This window comes from Armigeres subalbatus, chromosome 2 (genome assembly GCF_024139115.2).
Source record: "Armigeres subalbatus isolate Guangzhou_Male chromosome 2, GZ_Asu_2, whole genome shotgun sequence".
NCBI lineage: Eukaryota > Metazoa > Arthropoda > Insecta > Diptera > Culicidae > Armigeres > Armigeres subalbatus.
The window spans coordinates 449,983,143-450,005,400 of record NC_085140.1 but is presented as its reverse complement, the minus strand read 5'-3'; the positions used below and the strand labels follow the sequence as shown (position 1 = coordinate 450,005,400).

The following is a 22,258-nucleotide window of genomic DNA, read 5'->3' as shown; positions in this document are numbered from 1 at the left end:
AATCAACCATTCAGCATCTTCTTTTGTTGGCATCAAAATGTTTATCATCAGCCGCGGTTTGCGTTTGTTTTTGTGGGGCAAAATTAAATTTTCATCACAATGGCAAGCACGTGATTTAATTTTTGCGTTAAAATCGATCGAAGTTATGAGATTTTATCATTTCTTTTGGGTAAATTTCAAAACAAAAATAGCAACATCATCACTAGATAGATGATACTGTTTTACTTTAATTGCAATAATCTTGATTTTTTGAAAATATGTATTTAATGCATCATTACTCAACAATCATCCTTTGTATTAAACTTCCATACGTCTCACAAATCGTGGCATTGGGGAAACCAATCGAAAATAAATCTTATCTCCCTCAAACAGATGTGATTTTTATTATCGAACAGATCAAGTGTTGCGTTTTCATGCATGAAAGGTGTTTTGTTTGCTCCATCGCACTAATCGCAAAAAGCGTAGCAATTATCATTTTGATCGAATAGTGAGCGAGACCTCATTCGGACGGTCGGTACCCAAATGGAAAATGCCGTTGTTGTGTTGATAACGAAATCGAAAGGAAGAAAGTGGTTTTCGTTCCTACGGAGAAGGGGGGCAAACCGCGACTAACCCAGATTGGTGGCCCTGGGAAGCCGCGTACGTGAGGCCCTTCTGGGATAGATGCGTACTGCGAAGGTGAAACGCAATGCAGCCCCGTTGTCATCGGACGGACGGAACACACGCATGCCACCGATATGAATGCGAGGGCCGAGAAAACTGTGTCAAGCTCGGGGGAAAGATTGCAGCCTCCGTCGGATTGTCACATCTTTCGTTTACTGCCCTACACACGCGTTTGTTGATTGCGTTCGATGTTAGATACGTTCCGTGATAGTCGAACTTGGACGTGTAAACAATGATTGAAACTGTCGATTGCATGCTGGGCAGTTTCATTCCAAACTAACAGGGCTACATTTCTACAATTTTAAACTAAATAATTTTGACATGGTGAAGCATAGTCAATCCATATTCAATTGTGGCTTCACATTAATATACGAGATTATCCAATATTTGGTTGTAATTATGGTTTCTGCCCTGCACCGTTGCTGATCATTAAAATGTTTTAGTGAATTTTTCCCCGTCTTCCACACATTTTCACTTTTTTCCTGAATTCCGATCGGTTCCAGCCCTTCTTTATCTTTGTTTCCGATACGTTGGCCTACCGTCCAAAAAGCTACCAAATTGTTGACAGATATTCACCTTTAGTGTCGGTTCGGCGACCCAGTTTCCAGCCAAAAACCTGCTATCGATCGACCAACGCATTACAAAAAAAAACAGATCGGCCAGTTTTTGTTCCTCCTCCTCATGCGCACCGAGCCGCCCATTATTCTGCTAAATTTAATTTAGGTCTCCACGCTCGAAACACCCATTCCCAATCGATCGGCACCTGGTGGCGGTGGCGGCGGCGGAGCAACCTCAGTTAGGCGGTAGACCAAGCGGCGATGTCACCGCCCAATCAAAGCGCGCACCACACCGCGACCGTATCGTGTCGCATGGTCAATCGCGCTGCTTCCCTGCAGGGTATTGTTATTTTCGCTTGCACGCTTGCACATTGGATGAAATTGGTCAAAAATCAATGTTTTCTAAATATGTTTTTTCCATGACAGGATATTTATCGTATTATAGTTCATAGCGCTACCTTTTTTAGTTTTAACAAGTCGCAAACAAATTCAATATAGAATTTTTCTGTTATCATTATTTTGTTGAATATTTCCATTATTTTTTAAATTTTCAAACAAAGAAAATGATTCATGAACGCATTCCAATCGTGGCTTCTTATTGCATTGGTTTCCCATTGCACGCTGAAAGTGAAACACGTTCCATCAGTTTTATCACATTTTCACTTATCCATGTTATGGTCACGTGTGTTTGTTAAAAAAAAAACAACACCGAACCCAGTGTGGCAGCACCCGGACTCAATTGGTTCGCCTATGTGAATGTCAATGTCAATCCGATATACTACATGTGTCATTCGGTCATTGGGAATATGTGCAGCAGTTCCGAAGACCGGGGGTTCGCGTCAAAGTCGCGTGATTTCATGGGGCCAACCAGAAACCGTCACGTCGACTGCCGCACGTTCGGATTATGGCGGTTTATTATGTGTGAAGGAATCCGTGTAATTAACATCATTATGTTTACAGCGAAGAACGTCCCGTTGTTTGTTCCGTGGTTGTTGCTGTTTGTGAAACGAAACGGAAATCGGAGCTGTAAGGTAATGTGATTTACTTGCAGTTTCTGTTTGTCGGAGTCACTTACCGAAAGTGAAATGATGTTGGGTTCTGTTGTGTAGATTTTATGACACTACAGCGAGCGAGTCTTGTTGGGAAGAGAAGGAAGTATCGAATTACTTTGACCATGTTAGGTTAAAAATAACGCAGCCAGTTGGTGGCATTTTGTGCCGCGGCAGGGTAATCAGATAGTGTTGAATGATGTTTTGTAATGTTTCTTTTTGGAACGGAACTTGTTGGACACAATAGTGTAAATTGTGACACTACACGATATAGTTATTCAATACACCCTTGAACAAATGTCACTCAACATTAGCAACGGGCCAACCAACGCAACGGGACATGCAGGCGAACAGACCAACCAATGGTTCGTTCGGCGGAATCGGGCCCGATATTTGGCGATCCTGCCTAATTGTTTCTGATTTGTTTCTAGACGTTTTAACCAGATGGATCATTCACGTCATTCTTTATTGGTCTTCTTATACAATTATTATAATAATTTGACTAAATCTATTGCTCCAACAAAGCGAATCACTCTATCCTCACTTTTTTCGTCATCCTGTAGGATGTGTTTCAATGTTCCAGTTATAGCCATAGTTTACATAATTTTGGTTTCGTACAATCTCATAAAATGTGTTTTATAGTTATTCTTAAATTACAAACCGTGTAAAGAGTGAAGTTGGAATGGCGAATCAACAGGTAACCGTGTGTTACTCGTGTGTGGCCAATCCGTCCCTCCGATCTGTCCATTTAATAACTTTTTCCTTTATAGTATTTATTTGTGTGCCTGGGCTAGCTGAGTTCCATTCATGCTGCCAGGCTTTCCAAATAGTTTTTTCGATAAATTTCTTTGTGTCTGAACCAGGAATTTCGTCGGGGAAGGGCCATTTGGCCGAATTCCGTTCGGCTGAAGGCCCCTAGACCGAAAGTTGTTTGGCCGAATATGATCTGACGAAAGTTATTTGGCCGAGTAGCCATATGGCCAAATTGTCATTTGAGCTTGCTTTGAGCTTTGATTGACTGCTCGTAGTTGCTACTCCATTATGACCAGATCAGCTGTTCTTGCACAGGGAACCAACAGATGTTTGCTTGGGACTAGCACACATCTTCAATGTACAAGTACTGGTGATCTCATTTGTAAGGTCATACTGGCGCCTGCCACGTCAGAATGCAAGTCAATGTAGGGAAGGGAGAGGAAATGATGATGCAATCACTCGCCCACTGCAAGCCGAATATACCTCTGCACTTGCCACGAGTTCATGCGGAATTTGTTGGAATTTTTGGATTAGGTTCGAGAGGCAGAGGTCCGTCTTGGTTAACGAGCTGCCAATGTGATAGATAGGAGAAAGTAACTGATGGAATTTCTAATTCGATGTAGGAAAACGAACTCTACAGTTCATTTCCAATTCTAGCAGATTACTGTTAGAATACTCAAGTTGAAGGTATAGGAATAGTAATGGAAACGGTTTGGAAGTCCATTTCCAGTTCTAGCGTTTGCTAGAACATGAGAAATATAGAGAAAGAAACAAAGTAGGAGAATGGAACGGACCTGGGATTGAACCCACGACCTCCTGTGTATGAGGCAGAAGCAGTAGCCATATGACTACCAAGCCCGTTCCATATGGCCAAATTGTCATTTGGCCGAAAAAGTAATTTGGCCGAACAGGTCATTTGGCCGAATAAATTATTTAGCCGAATAGGTCATTTGGCCGAATGTGTCATTTGACGTCTCACATCTCACTTTTCACTGTGAAAAGTGAAAAATAAGAAGTTAAAAGTGATTAGTGAAGAGCGAAGCGTCTCCCTTCTTACTTTGCTCTTCTCACTTTACCCAGTGAGAAGTGAAAAAAAGATAAGTGAGAAATCTCACACTTCTCACTTTGAAAAGTGAGTAGTGCGCAGTGAAAAATGCGACGTCTCACTGCCCACTTCTATTTTTTTTTACAGCGAGAAGTGAGAAATGAGGAGTGAGAAGTGAGACGCCTCAATACTTATTTCCCACTTCTCACTGTGAAAAGTCAGTAGAGCGATGTGAAAAATGAGACGTCTTACTTCTCACTTGTTACAGTGAGAAGTAAGATATGAGGAGTTGTCTCTTCACACTACGTACTTTTCACAGTGAGAAGCGAGAAATGAGGAGTGAGAAGTGAAACGTCTCATTTCTCGCCGCAAAATTTGTTCGTTGATTGTGGTGGGTATGAATTACTCGACCAGCAAATGATTGCGAATTTTGAGCGTTTGAAATATGTTTACCCGGCGAATCTGGGATCCTATTGGAATTTCCCGTCATCAATTTTGCACGGGAGGTTATAACTTTTTTGCTTGAAGGGCATTCCCAGAAATTGGATTTATGATTGGCCCCACAATTAGCACATTTAAATTTATTGGAATCTTCTCTCACAGGACAGGCGTCCTTCCACCACAAATCATGCATTTAGCATCCATGTGACAATGTTTGGTTCCATGACCCCACTTTTGGCACTTACGGCACTGAGTGGGGTTTTGGAAATTTCCCCCAGGCCTGCGGAAATGTTCCCATGTAACACGGACATGGGACATAATACAAGCCTTTTCCAAACTTTTCATATTATTTAGTTCATTTTTGTTAAAGTGAACTAAATAAAATTCTTGAGAAATACCCGTCTGGGAAGTACCAGAGCGAGATTTCTTTCTCATCTTAATTACTTGGACTGGTGAAAATCCAAGTAATTCAGAAATTTCAATTTTAATCTCATCCAGTGATTTGTCGTCACTAGGGTAGACCTTTCAAAACGACTTTGAACAATCGCTCAGTTTTGTCGTCGTATGTGAAGAATTTATGGCGCTTCTCAGTTAAATACTGAAGAAGACGTTTGCGATCGTCAAAGGATCCCGGCAAAACGCGGCAGTCACCCTTCCTAGCAATCTGAAATGAAACCTTGATCCCCTGAAAGTTACTCAAAATCTCATTCCTAAAGCCAGAAAACTCGGCAACAGATATCAACATTGGCGGAATCCTTTGCTTTTTCGCATGAATCGAATCACCTGGGTTAGAGGTAGATTCGATTTGCTCAATTTCATCATTAATCAAATCGAACTGATTGCTCAGTTCGATAGGAGAAGAATTATTAGGATAGGAGATAGGAGAAGATTATCTCCAGCTTCCTTCTATTTTTTCCGCGCTTTGGCAGGACGGTCTTGAAACCTTGTTTCTTTGAAGGAAGTGGAGAATTCAAAGACTCCCCCTTCCTCTTGTTTTTATTAATGCTCATTGCTGAGCGTGGAGACGTGACCTTCTAAGAGGTTTTTTTCCCAGAACGGTGTCCCTGCAGGATTACCACCGCTTGTCGGAATTTTACTTCCGCAAACGGGTCCAACGTAAAACGAAGGCACGGGTCCTTGCAAAGATCGTAACGGGATCAGTGGGTAGAAATAGCGCTGAGAAGCACTGTTGAAGTTAAAATAGCTTCGGGTAGTATTAAAAACTTCCTTCCGCAAAGAGAGAAAATAGAACCAACAGCACAGCACGAAAGCACGATGGCGCTGTTTATATCGTGCCTCGTTCGCCCTCGTGCGGTGTTGCAGCAATCCCGCCCATGCATTCATCTCTTCTACTAACTGCTCAGATACGCCGTCATACCAGTCGTTTCTCTGATTCGGGGGCACCGTGCCAAGTGCAGCGGTTGCGGTGCAACCAATCAATGGCGGATCGAATATCTCTCCAGCCACCTTCAAGAGATGCTGCGCCTAGCTGCTCTTCCGTTGGGAGTGCCAATTCCAGCTGCTGCGCGTATTCTTGGGCTAGTCTACCGTCTTGTGGCCGCCCAATGTTAAGCCGCTTCAATATTCGCACTGCGGTAAGTGTGTTCGTTCGTGATGTCGGAGAAGAATTTACCGTCGATTAGAACGTGGTCGATTTGGTTTTCCGTTACATGATTAGGTGATTTCCATGTGGCCTTGTGGATATTTTTGCGGGCAAAGAAGGTGCTTCGGACTACCATTCCGCGGGAGGCTGCGAAGTGTATGCATCGTTGGCCGTTGTCATTCGATACGGTGTGCAGACTATTCGGTCCGATGACCGGTCTATACATTTCCTCCCTTCCTACCTGGGCGTTCATGTCACCGATGACGATTTTGACGTCCCACAGTGGGCATCCATCGTATGTCTGCTCCAGCTGTACGTAGAACGCTTCTTTCTCGTCGTCGGGTCTCCCCTCGTGTGGGCAGTGCACGTTGATGATGTTATTTATTTATTTATTTATTTATTATTAGTTTACATTCAACTGATCTGCAATGATCTTATTGAATTCCTAACACTAGTGTTTGAACATAATTTTCATTCATGAAAAAACATTAACACAAATGATTCAATTACACATTACATCTTGCCTAGTATCTTACTAATCTTCATAGAATACAAATAACAACATATGTATGACAAACTTACAACAACGCCAATCTCAAAAATAAACTACAAAAATTCGGACATTAAAGGACTTTTTTTTTGATAATTGATTACACAGGAGGTTTCCAAGTGTCGGTTCTCCGATCAACAAACTCTCGAAATTTGACTGATTTGGGCCATGTAGATGTATTCATTGCTTTCGATTTCAGATTAGTATCCAACACAGCTTTGAACGATACATAATCGAGTGCGTAAGTGCTTCTGTACTTTGGCACCAGTTTCACCACATTGGAGCAGCACGGCAATGGAACACTGAGAGAGTGTGATATCAATTGACTAATATCATTTTCAGTGGCATTCTTGTCAATATTAGTTAGGTAGAGCGAGAACGTTTCGCAGTCAGCCGTTTGCAATGAGATGTGCGACGGGGAGTCTACTGTTTCAGCATACACGATCTCTTCACTTGTCCCATCAAGAAGTACGGGTGTCGATACTGGCGTGGACTGATGATACGATGAAAGCGGAGAAGATTTGCAAGCAACCTGGGCAAGCGTGTTCCTAATTTCCTTCACTGCACATTTCAAATCTTTAATTTTCTCTTCTACCGATGGGGATAGTAGAGTGTTTGTGGCTATATCAACATTCGTGCGTTCTCTAGCCCTACAAAACAACACCATACAGTAATCGCAGATCCAAATAATATTTTTCCTCGCTAGGGCGCACATATCCACTTCGGTCACACCAACACAGGCGGCATGAAATGTTTTGGCACATTTCCCTTCACATACAGTGAACAAGTCTGAACTAATATCGACAGACAAATAGCACTTTCCGCAGTCTTTCTCCATGACGATTGGGTGTGAACTTTGAAGAAAAACTCACGTAAAAACTTACGAGGCGATCGAGCTAGTAATAAACCGGATTGTTCAACAAGTTATGCGCACTCAGGTCTAATTTTTATTAATTTCGACCCACGAATTTCATAATATCGGACGATCGGAACAGAACGAGAAACAACACGGCTGGACTCAATCAATCACACAATAGTTGAAGAAACGGCCTTTTATCCTCAGCTTGCACATCCTTGCGTTGATTGGCTGCCACCCAATCACACGTTGGCGCATCTTTCCCAGCACTATGAAGCCGGTTTCCAGATCGTTGGTGGTGCCACAGCTTTGGTAGAAGGTAGCCGCTCGATTTCCGCTTTTCCACACTTTCTTTCCTGTCCAGCAGATTTCCTGCAGCGCTAAGACGTCGAAGTTGCGGGGATGCAATTCATCGTAGATTATCCTGTCGCAACCTGCGAAGCCTAGCGACTTGCAGTTCCATGTTCCAAGCTTCGAATCGTGATCCTTTATTCGTCGCCTAGGTCGTTGCCGATTGTATTGAGTCACATGCAGCTTTTAATAGAGGTTTAACAGGGCCCACTGTTAAACCCCACCACATCCTAGGCAGGCACCACAACTCGCAGATGGCCTGGGAAGGAGTCGTCAAGCCCTTGGACATAGTCCCTGCTGCCCAGGGATATCAGCTATATTTACCCGAACCTCTTATCGAATCTCTTTTTTTTTATCTTCTCAAGTAATATAGAACTAATTTTTTGAGGAATACATGGTGGTTTGGTGCATCATCTAATTTTTACTCAATGTGTTGTACTTTTTACAACAATGCAAGTCCCGGAAGGTTAAGTAGAAACGAGAGCTCGACATTGATTTGATGTCTTTCGAAGCACCTTACTGTGGAATTGAAATGTCTTTATTCTTCTTCGATTATTAGTCAAACGACATGCAGATGACATTTCATAACATTGAGTGCTATACACAAAAATTCTACATTATGACTTTGTACCAGTCCTGCTATAATTCCTAATTTAATAGAAAAACGCCTTTCCCTTAAATCGTTGATTTATTGCATACACATTCAAGGTTTTAGACTTGACGGATAATTTCTTCACAAAAGTTTCTGACTGAAAAATTAACTTGATTACGATCAAATTGAACCGCCTTAATGTAAAATCAAAAAGCTGTAAATGATGTCAAATGTCAACAAATTCAGGGTAGGTGCTCAGAGACGGGGAACGACATGAGAATGGCACTAATTAAAGCCGTCAATCCTCTCATTTAATTTTAATACTTGACACCGTTTCACAATCTTTTTATACTTTCAAATTACGTCCACTCCATGAGCAACCCATCACCATTCAAATTGTCAATAGACCACATAAAGCATTGTTCCATTTTTCCTTCGCATTCATTATTCTTGACTAGAACTCCTCCCAAACATCAAGCGAGTCTTAAACTAAAATCGTGCGAAACAGTAGCGCTTTAGTAGGAGTGCTACAATCGAAAATTTGAAACTGTATTTCTTGGCCACGCTACTTTTGCTTTATTATTATTATTATTTTTTGTGGGGTCCATAACAAATGTAAATCGGATACCCAACCACAGCGAGGTCTGCGCTTTCAAACCCAAAACGGCGAAATCGATCGCCCTGTCTTCAAGCGAACCGGGCGCATGAAGGTTTTGTTTCCTATTTTTTCGACACGAAAGGCAAAATTGGTGCAAAAACAGGCTCCAGCACAAAATATAAAACAAGAAGATGGGGAACAACATCAAGAGTCAGAACTGGTTCTCGAAAGATTTTTTTTATAAGGCGTACTGAGAATGTTGTGCAACTTCACAAACCTGCAGAGTCGCGACGATCGACCGATGATGAGTAGGTCGGTCTCTTTGAGCGGGGGGAAAAGAAGGAAAGATGAAAAATGGTAAAAGCGAATTAACCGGGCCAGAAGCGAAAGGTTTAATATGCAAAACCACAAAATGCTAATGTGAAGGAGGAATTTGGTGAAGGCTGTTGTGGCCCTCCATAAGCAGAAGCAACAGAACAATTTGCAATGTTTATAGAAAATGTTCGAGGGGAACAAACGAGCGCATTCCTCTGGAACAGATGTTCTGCAAAGGGGAGCTGGATTTGCTTCTACACATTTCAATGAATTATTGAGGTCGGGAACAGAACACCTGTACGCCAATTCGAGTAAAAATGTATTCACTCGCTTACCGATCAGAAATGTGTAGAATTTAATAAAAGTGTGTATTGTAGGGGCCCTCCTTAGCCGTGCGGTAAGACGCGCGGCTATAAAGCAAGACCATGCTGAGGGTGGCTGGGTTCGATTCCCAGTGCCGGTCTAGGCAATTTTCGGATTGGAAATTGTCTCGACTTCCCTGGGCATAAAAGTATCATCGTGCTAGCCTCATGATATACGAATGCAAAAATGGTAACCTGGCTTAGAAACCTCGCAATTAATAACTGTGGATGTGCTCAATGAACACTAAGCTGCGAGGCGGCTCTGTCCCAGTGTGGGGATGTAATGCCAATAAGAAGAAGAAGAAGTGTATTGTTAATTGTAGTTTTATTCGACGCTTTTATTGATCCGCCTTTTAATGATTCGGAATTGCCAAAAACACACTTCTGGATCAAGAAACCATTCGTTGGATCTTGGGTAGTGAAATTGACCTGAACATCTCCATTCGTCAGAAAAAAATAAAATACATTGCTTCGAAATCCATTCGAACTCCTCAATGGACATCATTTGTATCGCGTCTTCCACCGAATTCCATCCGAGAGAGATCAACCGCAGGGCAGGTTGCGCAACTTCCCTACACGTTCCGATATTCTTCACACTTTGACAGCGCCATCATCGCGCACCATTCCACCCGGCTGTCATAATAACTCATTTTGTCGTCATTAGTCAGCATTAAAACGATAACGACCAATAACACGGAAAACGGAAACCACCCCGGCCAGAGATTGTGACCGGGTGGGATGGATGTGAAAAGTGTCGACTGTACAAACGACGTGATCTGAATGGGCTGAATTTAATTTGGTCAACACCGGCGCGATCGCGAAACAGAAAGGGCCTTTCTTCGTCGGACACCGCACGCACCGGCGAAGATGGCTGATGTTGTCCAATTTTGGGGCGCGATCAAAGGGTGATTAATGAAAGGGCTGCGAGATTGGGCGTTGTCACCGCTCTATGGATATGTTGGTCTAGTGAAAAGAAAACCCCTTCAGGGGAATGTGATTTCGATCAAATGAGAGCCCACAGGTGACTAAGGTTAGCTTTTTCGGGAAATTATGTAAGCGGAAAGTGGTGGGCTACTTGGATTGATTTGACATGATTAGTAAAAATGTTGATGTAGTTTGATTAACTTGTAACAATCCTCCATGGGGTATCGCTCTCTTTTGTAATCGAATGCACTTTTAATTATTGTCCTACAGAAATCGATTTTGCCTTAATATATGTATGCTTCAAGCCTAATAGAGGGAAAGAGTCATAGAATGAGAGAGAAATCTAGCGTCAAATGTTTGTGTAAGACAAGAACTTTACAAAAATAAAACCGGTTCTGACTGGTGAAAAGACAGAAAAGCATGAAGTTATTGGAACAAAAGTTCTGATACATTTCCTATCAATGATTTTAAAATGGAAACATTTTCAGTGTTGTGTGTGCACATGATTGCACCTGGAACTAAGCACGTCCCAACACTAATTTATCGATTACTTCTAATCTGTATTGTATTTCCCATACCTTGAGAGTGCATCCGAAAGCTCATTATTTCATTTTTATCCAGAGCGTGCCATAATTGTATCAAAATCCTTTTTTGTTACCTGAAATCAATTCTCCAATTGCTGTGCTGTGCTGTGTTCCAATAGTTGCGGTATTTTGTTATTCGTGTTCCTATAGTTGCGAATTTCATAGGTTTTATATGGGACTCGCAACTATTGGAACACTACCCCAACTATTGGCGCAAGGGAGAGAAAAAATAAAGTATTTCGAAGATACTGTACCAGTTTAAATCGAATTCCAATGTTGATTTTTTCTCTATCTTTATATGACAGGTCAACTTATTGACTGGTAATATGGGTTACTGCGTTTAATTAGTTGATTCTCTGCAAACCGTACTACCGCAACAAGCCTCTAAAATAAAAGGAAAAACTTCCACACAAAAAAAATCATTGGGGCATTGACTGTAATATTCTTCATTAGCATTAGCATTGAGCGATTCGCACAAACTCGTAGGTGAAACAAGCCTTGACTGTTGTATGGGAGTAGCATCACTTTTATCTGTTACTACATATATTGATTTGGGACTAATCACTATCTCTTAGACCAGCGGTTCTCAACCTGGGGTACATGGCCCCAGGGGGTACCTCTGATAAAAATCCGTAATGGCGGATGTATCACAATTCCGATAAAACTATATTATTAAGTTTTGAGATTTTTTTATTCTAAAACTTTCTATGGTACATGATATGCATGGCAATCAATAAATCGAAAAATTTTCAATTCTGTCCACAACAATCAGGACTGTAGCACAAAAGAGGAAAAAGACAACAGACTTGGAAATCTTCTTTTAAGAGACTTGAAAGCCTCATTGTTAGATGCTTGGAAGCTCCCTTCAAAAGGCTCGAGATTTTTCTTTCAAGAGGCTAATAAGCGTCCATCCAAGATGCTCAGATACCTCCTTTGCATCACTTGTAATCCTCGATTCTAGAGGCTCGCCTCCTTCCAAGAAATTCGAAAGCCCTTTTCCAAAAAAGATCGGAAGCATCATTTCAAGAAATCTTCGGAATTTTCTTTTTCATCTTCTTCAAATTTTCTAGCGATCTTTATTAGAGGCTAGGAAATCTAATTTTAGGCGGTTCGGAACACTCATATCAAAAGGCTCGATAATCTTCTTTCCAGAGGATCGTAAACCTCCATTCTAGAGGCTATGAAGGCTCGGAAGCCTAATTTTAAGAGGGTGAGAAACATCTCTTCAAGAGGCTTGTAAGCCTCTTTTCAATATACTCCTTTCAAGAGGCTCGGTGGCCTCCTTTCAAGAGGCTCGGTGGCCTCCTTTCAAGAGGCTCGGTGGCCTCCTTTCAAGAGGCTCGGTGGCCTCCTTTCAAGAGGCTCGGTGGCCTCCTTTCAAGAGGCTCGGTGGCCTCCTTTCAAGAGGCTCGGAAGCCTCCTTTCACGAGGCTTGGAAGCCCTTTTCAAGAGGCTCGGAAGTCTCCTTTCAAGAGGCTCGGAAGCCTCTTTTCAGAGGCTCGGAAGCCTCTTTTCAAGAGGATCGGAAGCCTCCTTTCAAGAGGCTCGGAAGCCTCTTTTCAAGAGGCTCGCGAGCCTCCTTTCAAGAGGCTCGGAAGCCTCCTTTCAAGAGGCTCGGAAGCCTCCTTTCAAGAGGCTGGGAAGCCCCCATTCAAGAGGCTGGGAAGCCTCCTTTCAAGAGGCTCGGAAGCCTCCTTTCAAGAGGCTCGGAAGCCTCTTTTGAAGATGCTGGGAAGCCTCTTTTGAAGAGGCTCGGAAGCCTCTTTTGAAGAGGCTGGGAAGCCTCTTTTGAAGAGGCTAGGAAGCCTCCTTTCAAGAGGCTCGGAAGCCTCCTTTCAAGAGGCTTGGAAGCCTCCTTTCAAGAGGCTCGGAAGCCTCCTTTCAAGAGGCTCGGAAGCCTCCTTTCAAGAGGCTCGGAAGCCTCCTTTCAAGAGGCCTCAAGCCTCCTTTCGAACGGCCCGGAAGCCTCCTTTCAAGAGGCTCAAAAGCCTCCTTTCAAGAGGCCTCGAAGCCTCCTTTCAAGAGGCCTCAGAGCCTCCCTTTCAAGAGGCCTGGAAGCATCCTTTCAAGAGGCTCTGGAAGCATCCTTTCAAGAGGCCTGGAAGCCTCCTTTCAAGAGGCCTCGGAAGCCTCCTTTCAAGAGGCCTCAGAGCCTCCTTTCTAGAGGCTCGGAAGACTTCTTTCAAGAGGTTTGGAAGCCTCCTTTCAAGAGGTTTGGAAGCCTCTTTTCAAGAGGCTCGGAAGTCTCCTTTCAAGAGGCTCGGAAGTCTCCTTTCAAGAGGCTCGGAAGCCTCTTTTCAAGAGACTCGGAAGCCTCCTTGCAAGAGGCTCGGGAGCCTCCTTTCAAGAGGTTCGGAAGCCTCCTTTCAAGAGGCTGGGAAGCCTCCTTTCAAGAGGCTCAGAAGCCTCTTTTGAAGAGGCTGGGAAGCCTCTTTTGAAGAGGCTAGGAAGCCTCCTTTTAAGAGGCTAGGAAGCCTCCTTTTAAGAGGCTCGGAAGCCTCCTTCCAAAAGGCTCGGAAGCCTCCTTCCAAGAGGCTCGGAAGCCTCCTTCCAAGAGGCTCGGAAGCCTCCTTCCAAGAGGCTCGGAAGCCTCCTTCCAAGAGGCTCGGAAGCCTTCTTCCAAGTGGCTCGGAAGCTTCCTTTCAAGAGGCTCGGAAGCCTCCTTCCAAGAGGCTCGGAAGCCTCCTTCCAAGAGGCTCGGAAGCCTCCTTTCAAGAGGCTCGGAAGCCTCCTTTCAAAGGGCTCGGAAGCCTCCTTTCAAGAGGCTCGGAAGACTTCTTCCAAGAGGTTTGGAAGCCTCCTTTCAAGAGGCTTGGAAGCCTCCTTTCAAGAGGTTTGGAAGCCTCCTTTCAAGAGGCTCGGAAGTTTCCTTTCAAGAGGCTCGGAAGTCTCCTTTCAAGAGGCTCGGAAGCCTCTTTTCAAGAGACTCGGAAGCCTCTTTTCAAGAGACTCGGAAGCCTCCTTGCAAGAGGCTCGGGAGCCTCCTTGCAAGAGGCTCGGGAGCCTCCTTGCAAGAGGCTCGGAAGCCTCCTTTCAAGAGGCTGGGAAGCTTCCTTTCAAGAGGCTCAGAAGCCTCTTTTGAAGAGGCTGGGAAGCCTCTTTTGAAGAGGCTAGGAAGCCTCCTTTAAGAGGCCAGGAAGCCTCCCTTTAAGAGGCCTCAGAAGCCTCCTTCCAAAGGCCTGGAAGCCTCCTCCAAGAGGCCTGGAAACCTCCTTCCAAGAGGCTCGGAAGCCTCCTTCCAAGAGGCTCGGAAGTCTTCTTCCAAGTGGCTCAGGCTTCCTTTCAAGAGGCTCAGCCTCCTTCCAAGAGGCTCGGAAGCCTCCTTCCAAGAGGCTCGGAAGCCTCCTTCCAAGAGGCCTGGAAGCCTCCTTCCAAGAGGCTCAGGAAGCCTCCTTCCAAGAGGCTCAGAAGCCTCCTCCAAGAGGCCTCAGAAGCCTCCTTCCAAGAGGCCTGGAAGCCTCCTTCCAAGAGGCTCAAGCCTCCTTCCAAGAGGCTCAGAAGCCTCCTTCCAAGAGGCTCCAGCCTCCTTCCAAGAGGCTCAGAAGCCTCCTTCCAAGAGGCTCAGAAGCCTCCTCCAAGAGGCTCAGGCCTCCTCCAAGAGGCCTCCAGCCTCCTTCCAAGAGGCTCAGGCCTCCTTCCAAGAGGCGGAAGCCTCCTTTCAAGAGGCGGAAGTCTCCTTTCAAGAGGCTCGGAGAGCCTCCTTTCAAGAGGCTCAGGAAGCCTCCTTTCAAGAGGCTCAGGCCTCCTTTCAAGAGGCTCAAGCCTCTTTTCAAGAGGCCTGGAAGCCTCCTTTCAAGAGGCTCGGAAGCCTCCTTTCAAGAGGCTCGGAAGCCTCCTTTCAAGAGGCTCGGAAGCCTCCTTTCAAGAGGCTCGGAAGCCTCCTTTCAAGAGGCTCGGAAGCCTCCTTCCAAGAGGCTCGGAAGGCTCCTTCCAAGAGGCTCGGAAGCCTCCTTTCAAGAGGCTGGGAAGCCTCCTTTCAAGAGTCTGGGAAGCCTCCTTTCAAGAGGCTGGGAAGCCTCCCTTCAAGAGTCTGGGAAGCCTCCTTTCAAGAGTCTGGGAAGCCTCCTTTCAAGAGGCTGGGAAACCTCCTTTCAAGAGGCTGGGAAGCCTCCTTTCAAGAGGCTGGGAAGCCTCCTTTCAAGAGGCTGGGAAGCCTCCTTTCAAGAGGCTCGGAAGCCTCCTTTCAAGAGGCTCGGAAGCCTCTTTTGAAGAGGCTGGGAAGCCTCTTTTGAAGAGGCTAGGAAGCCTCCTTTTAAGAGGCTAGGAAGCCTCCTTTTAAGAGGCTCGGAAGCCTCCTTCCAAGAGGCTCGGAAGCCTCCTTCCAAGAGGCTCGGAACCTCCTTCCAAGAGGCTCGGAAGCCTCCTTCCAAGAGGGCTCGGAAGCCTTCTTCCAAGTGGCTCGGAAGCTTCCTTTCAAGAGGCTCGGAAGCCTCCTTCCAAGAGGCTCAAGCCTCCTTCCAAGAGGCTCAAGCCTCCTTCCAAGAGGCTCAGGCCTCCTTCCAAGAGGCTCAGGCCTCCTTCCAAGAGGCTCAGAAGCCTCCTTCCAAGAGGCTCAGAAGCCTCCTTCCAAGAGGCTCAGAAGCCTCCTTCCAAGAGGCTCTCAAGCCTCCTTCCAAGAGGCTCAGCCTCCTTCCAAGAGGCTCAGGCCTCCTTCCAAGAGGCTCAGGCCTCCTTCCAAGAGGCTCAAGCCTCCTTCCAAGAGGCTCAGAAGCCTCCTTCCAAGAGGCGGAAGCCTCCTTTCAGAGGCGGAAGTCTCCTTTCAAGAGGCTCAGGAAGCCTCCTTTCAAGAGGCTCAGGCCTCCTTTCAAGAGGCTCAAGCCTCCTTTCAAGAGGCTCAGGCCTCCTTTCAAGAGGCCTGGAAGCCTCCTTTCAAGAGGCTCAGAGCCTCCTTTCAAGAGGCCTGGAAGCCTCCTTTCAAGAGGCTCAGAAGCCTCCTTCCAAGAGGCTCGGAAGCCTCCTTCCAAGAGGCTCAGGCCTCCTTTCAAGAGGCCTGGAAGCCTCCTTTCAAGAGGCTGGGAAGCCTCCTTTCAAGAGGCTGGGAAGCCCCATTTCAAGAGCCTGGGAAGCCTCCCTTCAAGAAGCTCGGAAGCCTTCTTTAACAGGCTGGGAAGCCTTCTTTCAAGAGGCTCGGAAGCATCCTTTCAAAAGGCTGGGAAGCCTCCGTTCAAGAGGCTGGGAAGCCTCCTTTCAAGAAGCTGGGAAGCCTCCTTCAAGAGGCTCGGAAGCTCCTTTCAAGAGGCTCGGAAGCCTCCTTTCAAGAGGCCTGGAAGCCTCCTTTCAAGAGGCTCAAGCCTCCTTTCAAGAGGCTCGGAGAGCCTCCTTTCAAGAGGCTCAGAAGCCTCCTTTCAAGAGGCTCAGAGCCTCCTTTCAAGAGGCCTGGAAGCCTCCTATCAAGAGGCTCGGAAGCCTCCTTTCAAGAGGCCTCAAGCCTCCTTCAAGAGGCTCAGAAGCCTCCTTTCAAGAGGCTCGGAAGCCTCCTTTCAAGAGGCTCAAGCCTCCTTTCAAGAGGCCTCAGAAGCCTCCTTCCAAGAGGCCTCAAGCCTCCTTTCAAGAGGCCTGGAAGCCTCCTTTCAAGAGGCTCAGGAAGCCTCCTTTCAAGAGGCTCAGAGCCTCCTTCCAAAAGGCTCAGAGTCTCCTTCCAAGAGGCTCAAGCCTCCTTCCAAGAGGCTCAGGAAACCTCCTTCCAAGAGGCTCTGGAAGCCTCCTTCCAAGAGGCTCAGGAAGCCTCCTTTCAAGAGGCTCAGGCCTCCTTCCAAGAGGCCTCAAGCTTCCTTTCAAGAGGCCTCAAGGCCTCCTTCCAAGAGGCCTCAAGCCTCCTTCCAAGAGGCCTGGAAGCCTCCTTCCAAGAGGCTCAAGCCTCCTTCCAAGAGGCCTCAGAAGCCTTCTTCCAAGAGGCTCAGGAATCCTCCTTCCAAGAGGCTCCAGCCTCCTTCCAAGAGGCTCGGAAGCCTCCTTCCAAGAGGCTCAAGCCTCCTTCAAGAGGCTCAAGCCTCCTTCCAAGAGGCTCAGAAGCCTCCTTCCAAGAGGCTCGGAAGCCTCCTTCCAAGAGGCTCAGAAGCCTCCTTCAAGAGGCTCAAGCCTCCTTCCAAGAGGCTCAGAGCCTCCTTCCAAGAGGCTCGGAAGCCTCCTTCCAAGAGGCCTGGAAGCCTCCTTCCAAGAGGCCTGGAAGCCTCCTTCCAAGAGGCTCAGAAGCCTCCTTCAAGAGGCTCAGAGCCTCCTTCCAAGAGGCTCAGGAAGCCTCCTTCCAAGAGGCTCAGGAAGCCTCCTCCAAGAGGCTCAGAGCCTCCTTCCAAGAGGCCTGGAAGCCTCCTTCCAAGAGGCTCAGAAGCCTCCTTCCAAGAGGCCTCAGCCTCCTTCCAAGCGGCTCGGAAGCCTCCTTCCAAGCGGCTCGGAAGCCTCCTTCCAAGCGGCTCGGAGGCCTCCTTCCAAGCGGCTAGGAAGCCTCCTTCCAAGCGACTCTGAAGCCTCCTTCCAAGCGGCTCGGAAGCCTCCTTTCAAGAGGCTCGGAAGCCTCCAATCAAGAGGCTCGGAAGCCTACTTCCAAGAGGCTCAAGCCTCCTTCCAAGAGGCTCAGAAGCCTCCATTCAAGAGGCCTGGAAGCCTCCATTCAAGAGGCTCAAGCCTCCTTTCAAGAGGCCTCAGGAAGCCTCCTTTTAAGAGGCTCGGAAGCCTCCTTTCAAGAGGCTCGGAAGCCTCCTTTCTAGCGGCTCGGAAGCCTCCTTTCTAGCGGCTCGGAAGCCTCCTTTCAAGAGGCTCGGAAGGCTCCTTTAAAAAGGCTCGGAAGCCTCCTTTCAAGAGGCTCGGAGGCCTCCTTTCAAGAGGTTCGGAGGCCTCCCTCCAAGAGGCTCAAAAGCATCCTTTCAAGAGGCTCGTGAGCTTCCTTTCAAGAGGCTCAAAGGCATCCTTTCAAGAGCCTCGGAAGCCTCCTTTCAAGAGGCTCGGAAGCCTCCTTTCAAGAGGCTCGGAAGCCTCCTTTCAAGAGGCTGGGAAGCCTCCTTTCAAGAGGCTGGGAAGCCTCCTTTCAAGAGGCTGGGAAGCCTCCTTTCAAGAGGCTGGGAAGCCTCCTTTCAAGAGTCTGGGAAGCCTCCTTTCAAGAGTCTGGAAAGCCTCCTTTCAAGAGGCTGGGAAGCCTCCTTTCAAGAGGCTGGGAAGCCTCCTTTCAAGAGGCTCGGAAGCCTCCTTTCAAGAGGCCTCAAGCCTCCTTTCCAGAGGCTCAGGCCTCCTTTCAAGAGGCTCAGAGCCTCCTTTCAAGAGGCTCAGAAGCCTCCTTTCAAGAGGTTCAGAAGCCTCCTTTCAAGAGGCTCCAAGCCTCCTTTCAAGAGGCTCAGAGCCTCCTTCAAGAGGCTCAGGCCTCCTTTCAAGAGGCCTCGGATGTCTCCTTTCAAGAGGCTCAGAAGCCTCCTTTCAAGAGGCTCGGAAGCCTCCTTTCAAGAGGCTCGGAAGCCTCCTTTCAAGAGGCTCGGAAGCCTCCTTTCAAGAGGCTCGGAAGCCTCCTTTCAAGAGGCTCGGAAGCCTCCTTTCAAGAGGCTCGCAAGCCTCCTTTCAAGAGGCTCGTAAGCCTCCTTTCAAGAGGCTCGTAAGCCTCCTTTCAAGAGGCTCGTAAGCCTCCTTTCAAGAGGCTCGGAAGCCTCCTTTCAAGAGGCTCGGAAGCCTCCTTTCAAGAGTTTGGGGAAGGATGGTTAGTTAGACACCTACTTAACAAAGATGCAGAGAACTCCACGGCCTCTCATAGGTGCCACGGGAGGTTTTGGAATTGTTAGTGGGGAATGTTATAACAGCAGGAGTTGTTTTTGGTAGAACGAGAAACACAAAAAAAAACTGAGATAGAAATACAAATTGCTAAAGGGGTGAGCCAGGAATTGAACCCACGACTCTCTGCTTGAATGGCAGAAGCGGTAGCCACTAGACCACCGAGCTCGTTTGGCATTAAGTTTAATATTCTACAATGCAAAAAATCTCCAGCATAGAATAGCCTTTCAGATAAAATCAAAAGGGTGGCCAGTGGATATTGGATTTTAAATTCCCATTTTCTTTAGGTCTAAACTCCAGAATGATTTGCCTAACCTAAAACAACTGTAGGATCATCATCTGAGGTCAGTTTTGTAAAATTTATGAGCTGGCAATTATGTTGGGTATGTAAACATGTAAATTTGACTGGGAAATGCCGGAGATATTGCTATGTCAAATCCGGGACAATATGACCCGAACACCGTAAGATTTGCAGTACAACTAGTTACATAAAACATATTTTCGATTTTTGAAATTTATAAATTCGTAAGTTCTTAAATTTTTTAAAATTTATTTATCTTTTTTATTGGAATGTCTTCAACTGTCATAAGAAGAATTTTTTACTTTCCATCTAAATTTTCCATTTAAACTTGATTGAATTAAATGGAAAGTAGCTAACTAGTCATCATATGACAGTTGACCTTAGAACATCTGATTTGACATATCTAAATCGTAAATCAGACGCATGGTTTCTAAGGACCTATACGGACACCATGCGGTGCTATTGATTTTGTACGAGGGAAGTCGACGTGATGGACTCTCTAGGTCTTCACTCCAGAATGATTTGATAAACAATGATAAAATCGATGTTGCGCGATATTATTGTGAAATTTTCGTTCAAAAAGTGTCCAACTGTCGATCCTTTCACCGGCGATTACGGAATGTGGGTGTGGCCGATCATCAATCTGATATCAGTTCGAGCAAATCATTCAAGAAAACCCAAACGACCCAACGGGAGCCAGGCAGCGGCAAATAAAAACCGAAGAATCTATTCAAGCGTTGACCGAATCTTTCGATCCACGGTGTGACGAAGAAACCGAAGGACGTGTTGCTTCCCAAAGGTATGGCAGCCATATATCACGACGGGTACCATCAATGGACAAGTCTACCGAGACGAGCGCCTGTGGTCTCACGGAGGCGAGATCAGTGTTGGTACAATCATACTTCAATCTCATCCATCAAGGCTTCATGCACGAGCCAACTCGTTTGCGACTCTGTCGGGAGAACATCGCGCTTGAGGTTCTCGGACAGAATCGCAACGCTTCGCACACTCGCCCAAAAATGATTTCGCCCTAAAAACCGTTAAAATGCAACCGTTGCGTAGTTTACGCGGTTATTAGCCATTGCTTTGGGCCAGGGCTGCCCAACGTACGGACCGCGGGCCGGATGCGGCCCTCGGCTCCAACATATTTCATAACCGGCCGATAAGCTTCTCTATGTGGCTCGGGAAGTTTATTTTGTTTCCTAATTTATCATTAAATGCTGTAGGATATTTAGTAAATAAATATGTTTTACTTTTATTCAGAGGCGTCGCGTGATCAATTCTTCAACCTGTGCACCGTTTGATTGAAATATTTCGAGAAAAACGCGTTCTTCCAAGTAACTCTGAAGAAATCCTCCCAAAAAATAATGACAAAATCCTCCAAAAAACTCGTAGGAAATCCTCCCGAAAAATTTTGAAGGAGTCCGCTATTAAAATTCTTATGAAATAAGTAGAAAAATCCAGACAAAGACAATAAACGTAATTATTTATACAACTAGAGCGTTATCGACAGTGCGGTGTATTTTCTGGAATAGAAAAGAACACTTGAGCAGACCATTATATTTTTTACAGTCATTTTTTTTTTATTCGATGTTAATTTCAACGCCTTATCCATGACTCAACGATATTTTAGATATCTAGTTAGGGAAAGTGCACTATAGTGAGCTCATGCGAGTACGTTATCAGTTTCCGTCTCTAAATATTTATAATACTACTGCTGATATACAAGATTGATCGTGTGAGTCTAGTAACAAAATATTGCTGAAAATATTGAAGAAATTTGAAAAATTAAACAAGTTATTTTTTTATGGAAAAGATTGAACGTGTGAGTTTGATGATATGTAATTTATAAATCAAACACCTTGATTAAACACCTTGAGTCTGCATGTTTCATGATGTGTGTCACTCACTATTAAATCCGAAGTTATCCAGGAAACAATCGGAAGGTTCTACCGACATATAAAATTTGTAAGAACGATTGTTAAGACAATATTGTCAATATTCTGGTAGCCTAAGGGCGCGGTCACAATATGGTGTACGACGTACGTACTCCAAATGGGCATTGGAAATAAAGACGCGCAGTAATCAGTTAGCGACATACATTCGAGCCATCCATTCAACTGACTTGAATAGAAAAAAATTGAACGATTTCAACCGTTGGTAAGTCAACTGAATCGACCAATTCATTATCTATGCTTGATTTAGGAGTTGGAGATTCGTTCGTAGAAAGAAAAAATAATTTGTTCATTTGCAGGACACTATCAACTATTATCCAGACATAACAGATAACTTTCAGAATTATCGCTTGGTATAACTAATCTTGGTACGATTGATTGATTTGGATAGCCGAAAACACGATGAACTTGATCATAGAACAGCAGTCGAGCGTATATTGTAGTGTTTTGTGGTGTATTAATAAGAATGTATCAAGCAAATGGTATGCAGGATTCAAACAAACCATACAGTTCTCGAGTTTTGGGAACAAATGGCAATTGTACGTTGAATGTGGTGAAGTGTTTTCTCTAGGTATCGAAATGAAAGAATGTATTTATCGAAAACAATCAAGAATTACTTTTGCCACTGCCAGACACAACGGCGAAAAACAATATTTTAAAAGTGTTAACCACACATTCACAGCCGAAAACAAAATATTATCTAGTGATTCATGGAAAATTCGAAAAGATTTCTGGAGCATATGCGATACTGTTAAGATATGGTGTCAGTTTACAGACTTGGGATACGAGATCTCCCAACCAGTTCAATTGGAAAAACAACTAAGTATGCAAAAAGAAAACAAGTACACGGATATCACCATTATGGTTGGTGCGAAACCAATTCAAGCTCACAGATTCATGTTGGCAACGCACAGCCCAGTTTTCGAAGCCATGCTTAGTTCAGACATGCCGGAAGGCCGTCAGAATCAAATAACGATAAACGATTTCGAGTACAATGTCATCGAAGAATT

General features: G+C 45.3%; 2 protein-coding genes across 4 annotated transcripts in view; one reads left to right on the top strand and one right to left on the bottom strand.

Moving 5' to 3' along the window:
- LOC134213731 (klarsicht protein) overlaps positions 1–22,258 on the bottom strand; it is a 780,975-nt gene that overhangs the window by 533,586 nt on the left and 225,131 nt on the right. The window lies entirely within an intron of this gene.
- LOC134218186 (speckle-type POZ protein-like) overlaps positions 21,373–22,258 on the top strand; it is a 1,750-nt gene continuing 864 nt past the window's right edge. Inside the window, exons 1-2 of the mRNA XM_062697094.1 lie at positions 21,373–21,453; positions 21,548–22,258. The exon at positions 21,548–22,258 is cut by the window's right edge and continues 864 nt beyond it. Coding sequence (XP_062553078.1) covers positions 21,651–22,258 — 608 coding nt within the window. The 5' untranslated portion in view covers positions 21,373–21,453; positions 21,548–21,650. The remainder of the gene's footprint in view (positions 21,454–21,547) is intronic.